General features: G+C 34.0%; 1 protein-coding gene across 2 annotated transcripts; it reads right to left on the bottom strand.

Annotated features, from left to right (window-relative positions):
• Positions 1 to 365: 365 nt before the first annotated feature.
• LOC105390657 lies at positions 366 to 3021 on the bottom strand. Of its 2 annotated transcripts, none has more exons than XR_007266402.1 (3): positions 2740 to 3021; positions 1581 to 1787; positions 366 to 1017 (listed from the first exon to the last, which is right to left on the bottom strand). XR_007266402.1 is itself a non-coding variant. In XM_048621906.1 (3 exons), the coding sequence occupies exons 1-2, from the start codon at positions 2923 to 2925 to the stop codon at positions 1647 to 1649; spliced, it is 327 nt and encodes a 108-aa protein (XP_048477863.1). In that variant the 5' UTR covers positions 2926 to 3021; the 3' UTR covers positions 367 to 941; positions 1634 to 1646. The 2 variants fall into 2 exon arrangements, 1 of the variants encoding a protein (XP_048477863.1); XM_048621906.1 differs by having other exon boundaries at positions 367 to 941; positions 1634 to 1787.
• Positions 3022 to 6000: the final 2979 nt, after the last annotated feature.

Here is a 6000-nt window from a genome sequence, read left to right as displayed (position 1 = left end):
AATCATTTCACATTTTAAGCTGACGAAAACCGCTATCAGGTCGTTTTGTTGTCTTTTACGTTGGATATAAATTATGTTTTCAAGTTTCTGAATATTACGGTTTAACAGCTTCAGATAGGTAACTCTGTAATAAATTCATCGACACTTATTACTTTCAAGTTAGGTTAACAATATACGACCATGCTGATCTATGTCAAAATTTGATTTTTTCACTATTTTATTGATATGGATTAAATCGTGAACTTTTCGAGGAATTTCTAGCAGAATCACTTATTTCTAATCTACCCAAGTGAACTGTGGAGACACAAATATAAATACACTGACCATGTCATTCATTTATTCTTAAACAAAAAATAACTATTTAAATTAAAGTACCTAAAGTAACTATTTGTACAATATACACTACAATACTTTCTCCAGTAAAATATGAACTTTGGACTGTAAACATAACAATATATTAGCAGAACGACAACATTAAAAATACCAATGAGTGAATCAAGAAAACTGAATAGTTTGACCCAGTTTTAATATATTTTACTTACATAGACTAGGTATACGAGTACAAAGGTCAGTCTCTACTCAATATTGTACAAAGTTGGTATCTATGTACCTATGTACTACCTATGTACCTACTTATTAGGAAACAAACAATCTATATAGTTATACTTACTAATTTTAATAAACAAAAATATCTATATTCTGACATTAGATTATCAAGCATATTATTATTACTCTGAAAATTTGAAATACTTTGAATGGGATATAATTAAAATGATTCACAAGAGTCCGATTCTAAAATAACATACTTGAATTCTATCTATACCGCCTCATTTTTGTGCTTTGTACCCATTTTATCATTGCTGCTAGGGAATATCTCTCTCGTAATCTTGATGTTGGTATCTCTCTTCTTCACCTTTTTTTCCTCTAGAAGGGCTAGTACGGGGCGCATTTAAGACGTGACAAGAGGTTTGCATCGCGCGCACTCACATCGCGCAGCCTCAAGAGCGCGACGGAGAACTTTTTTTTTTTCAATTCAAATCGTTTATTTGGCAAAAGAAAGAAAAAATTACAACTAAGGTACAAATATACATTGGTTTTGTAACTACTAAGTTCAATAATTGATCACTGAAAACCTAAACTAGGTTAAACCTGTATCATAGGTTTCAGTTCCTTCCATTTGACACTAGAGATAGAAGTTTACAATTTACTACAAAAAATCTCCAAAGTAAGGCTCTAAAATGATTTAAACTGTAGTTCAGTAGGTATGACAGTACTTATAGTATTACTAATAATTAAGCATTATAGTTGCATCTTACAAAAAATCAACATAATAGTTTACAATATTATTGCAAAAGAGATTGAATATAAATATGATAATATATATATATATATATATATATAAATATATAAATATATACACCTATACATATATTTATTGCATATACATATATAAATAAATATATAATAACCTACAATACATAAAAGTACTTAAGTACTTATAAATTATTTATTACCTAACTAACCTTTCCGGATTTGTATACCCTTTTTGCAACATCCTAAATAATAATAATAATAGAGAACTTTTGTCACGTATTAAATAGCGCCCCGTACTAACTCATGTAGCGGCAGCACGTTATAGCCTAAGTCTACACGTAGACCTCCACCTCGTAGTTGAGTGGATGGCTGCGCTGGCTCTTCATCCTCACGGTGACGTGGTGGAACCCGACGCCTCCCTCCGTGATGTTGGCGCTGGCCAGGGAGAAGTCTGCGTCCAAGACTTGGACACCCTGGGGAGAGAGGGGGTAACTGATGAGGATTAAGATAATAAAAAATATTTGTGGGGACACACACGGCCATCCGACCCTAAACTAGGCAGAACATGTGTTATGGGTGTTGGACAGCTGATATATCTACACAAGTACATAGATAGATACATACTACTCGTAAATATATGAATATCAACACCCAAGATCCGAGTACTAATATCTGTCTTTAAACAAATATCTGCCCCAGCCGGGAATCGAACCCGGGACCTTTGGCATAGCAGTCAGGGTCACTAACCACTACACCATTCAGTCGTTAAAGAAGAAGAGGATTATGATGAGAACTAAGATGAGAACTGCGGCCGCTAGACGGGTGCGTTATCAATATCGATAAACTCGTTTCATGCGTGTTTCAAATATCACGGATCTGTATTTATTGTGAACCGCGATATGGTGACGTTTATCGACGTCGATAACGAACCCGTGTAGTAGCAGAGAAATGAGGATTCGTGAATATATTTGGACCGGTTGAAACAGCAGTAAAGTTGGTAGCATTGACTTTGTTCAGGTGCGGGTTCGAATCCCGGGTAGTACAAATAAACATTTGTTTATAGAATATGTGCAGTTGGGGAAAATAAACCTGAACTGTCTTAGATTGCATTGTTACTACCTATTTGAGGGATCCGGAGATTTTTGCCCAAACTTTACATGATTTATGTCATAATAAGATCTGTTATATATTTATAATATCAACATTTTTGAGGTTTTGTTACACTTTTCTTTTGAAATCAAATAAAGATTTAAATATTTAATGAAAATAAATAGAAATACTGGAAACAATTTCCTAAGAGTTTAATAATATTGATGAACTAAAAGATAATGATCAAATCTAAATATACCTATTCAAAACTTTGAGAAAAAAGTAATACCTAATGTAAATTTTAACGTCTTTTTTATATTTACTTTAAACACTCACTTTAATCAATCTCTTCTCCACATCAACATACGTCAAGGTCTTGATTCTTTTCTTAAACGGTATTGCGAACTCTTTCACTCGTTGGTGAAACACCATCTTCCTATGAACCGTATCACCGACAATCATGTCTGCCGCATTCGCACTCACAATACACACAAAAACAATTAACAATATTGCCAAACGCATCTCGGAATAAGCACATTTCGCATTTTTGTGACTGGAAACCGCTAATGAGGTGGCACGCTGAGCGAATGTCGACTCGCGAATGACCAATGAGCGATAACCTTTGTGCATACACACGTCATTTCGAAGCCAAACAAATTGATTCTATTGTTGTCTTCTGTTTGTATTGTTGAGATAAGAATGACTGAGGGAGTGTTTTGTTTTATTTAAATTTCACATTTGGTAGCATTATCACGATGTGAAATAAGATCTTGAAACGGGAAAGTAGTTTGTAACTTATCACAAAAGCAATCAAAACTTTATTTACATGAGTCTTCTAATCATTTGCTAATTAGGTGAACCCAAGTCTAGTTATAAGAATCATTTGCTAAATGGGATTCTTTATAACGTATAGGTAGGTTGCTTGTAATAGTCAATTGGCATACCCTACTATTAAGAAGATATTAAATTTAGCGTCTAAAATATACATGTTCACAAATAATTACTAATGGTTAAAAACATTAATACGAATTAATACATTTGATCTTTGAAACATTTTTTAAATCTTACAGCTCTTCAAATTTTAAATGAACTTTTCAAGTAAGTTTTTACATGACAGAGCTTTCCGACACTTTGGCAAAATGATTTATTCCCTGTCACATCTCCCGACACAGAAATTTCCAAAACGTAGCAATTAACTAGTAGTAAGTAAGTATAGATCTTACTTTATATATTAAAACCATCTTTTAACCACATTAACCACATCTTTTGGCCTATTTTATCCACTGCTAATTAAAATATCCATGTACCTACTTACTTAATAATATTGTATGAAAACATTATATTGCTATAAAATATAGGTACCTACCTTATTTATTTGAACTTTCATTCCCTTGCCACTAATTGCATATATTTACGTATTGCATCAAAATTTATTAGAAATTTTAGTCGATTGCTGAGTTTCGTGTGTTAAGTTCGACATTTTGATTGAACCATAAATTAAAATCGTACTATAAATCATTATTTCTTTGGGAAACACTGTTTCACACGCCTTTATTGCTTTCTACCTTCTGTAGAGTCTGTTAATGTTGAATTCTTAAACATGATTTCAAACTATACCTCAATAGACACAAAGCCCGAAATTCTGTGGTTTAGAAAGAAAGAAAGAAAGAAAGAAAGAAATAGTTTATTCGCGGTTTAGAATGATTTGGGTGAAGAGCAGATTTTGCAGATAGAAATAGTATATTGTTACAGTATGTAACATTTACAATAACATGAAACAGCACATAAAACCTGAACTCTTCTGTATCACGAATTACGATACGGTCATGCCACTCAAAGGACTATCTTAAAACAGTTGTTTTATTAAATTATATCCTATTATTAAATATAATTTCACATTAAACACCCATTACACAGTTTTTGTGGTACGTTATACACCAATTACTCTGTACTTATAAGTTTCATAGTGATATAATTTAACAAAACTAAATATCTGGCAATAACACTAACTGAAGTATATTTCCAAACAGCAAATCGGTTCATCCTCAGCGACCGTTGACTATACCGTATTCTGAGAAAGGGTAAGGTAACTCTGTTAATTTAGATTAATCGCCCATCAGGCAGGGCCACGTGGGCGGATCATTTCTCTACGAATGAAGCCGATTAGGGTTCCCTGGGTTAGCTAAATGTTACCTTTATGAATCATCGGGGTCTGTATTGTCCGTAATGAAGTTTTGTAGGCTCCCTTATCTTTGGCTATGTTTATCATAAAGTTATTGAACTGGTCTGCTCATATAGGTATTAGGGGTTTTGGTCTTTTAAGTCATACTATTTTCATAAACTAGGTATATACCTATCTCTTAGTATTACTGATTTGTAAGCTTAAGTTAATGCACTAAATTGTAAACACTGTTAAGAATAACATATCTTTCACCTATGCTTTCGCAACAGTGGGCATTACAAAAGTGCAAACTATACTTATCAACAATTAGCATGCTTCTTTCAACAGTGTCGTGAATGCTAACTATTTTTTCCCCGACCAAAAATAACCATTGGGAGTTAGGTTAATTAGTGCCAATTTCTCCATAGTCGGTTATCTAACCGACAGGGATTGATTTATAAATAAAACGTCATCTCCATATAAAATTCATGACAGATGTGTCAACAGTCAACTACTACTCCCTGGTTATGCTCTAAACGACTATTGAGAAATTGGCACTTAGTATTGCCTGCCCGACAGACCCATAAAGAATATTAAATGCAGGTGGCGAGTTCACTTGCATTGCAATCCACGTCGCGTCAGTTTCCTACATTAGCTGTCAACATGTCAGCTGTCAGTACTGAAGGGCAACATGTCAGCAGCGCCTGGTGTTGCTGACGGTGCCCAAAAAGTCTGCTATTGTTGATGAATTAGGCTTTTTGCAGTAGGGGTGAAAAAGTGACGAACAATTGGACGTTTTGAAGGTATGCGTCAACGCTTCACGCTCGATTTGATTCCCATTTGATTATGGTTTTTCACTGATGATTGCAATTGCATTTTTTTATTATGATTGGAAATGGATGATTATTTGATTTTTTCATGACTCTACTTGAAAAATATCCGAGGACGAACAAATTAGATATTGACTCTTATATTTTGTTATCAAGTATTATATCCCAACCATCTTTATTCTATCATCCAAACTCACCATCTTATCTATTATATTTACTTTGAAGACTCTCTCTATCTCTCAAAGTCTCTAATGATCCTGAAAATCCGTCTTCCATGCACAAGTCAAATATAAAAGCCGTAACAAAACATTCCCACCTACGCCCAAGTCGCGCCCTTTCACTATTTATACACATCACAGTGATTCAGGCAACAATACGATACAATACAACAAACCTGTGACTTGCGACTTTCACCTCTATGTGTTTAAACAAAGGAGGGATATAAGCACATGTTCCCTTGTAGTTTTCTCATCGATCGATCACTGGTAAGCAAGTGGACTTTACTAGAAACACCGCGTAAGCTGGGATTTTCCGCGCTCATTTTTCGCAACAATAAATTCAAACAGATAGTTTCTTCTGTAATCCATATGTTTCAGCGATTGTCTT

Source organism: Plutella xylostella, chromosome 6 (genome assembly GCF_932276165.1).
Source record: "Plutella xylostella chromosome 6, ilPluXylo3.1, whole genome shotgun sequence".
Taxonomy (NCBI): Eukaryota; Metazoa; Arthropoda; class Insecta; order Lepidoptera; family Plutellidae; genus Plutella; species Plutella xylostella.
The sequence above is the reverse complement of the archived record's forward strand: the minus strand, read 5'-3'. Positions and strand labels throughout refer to the sequence as shown.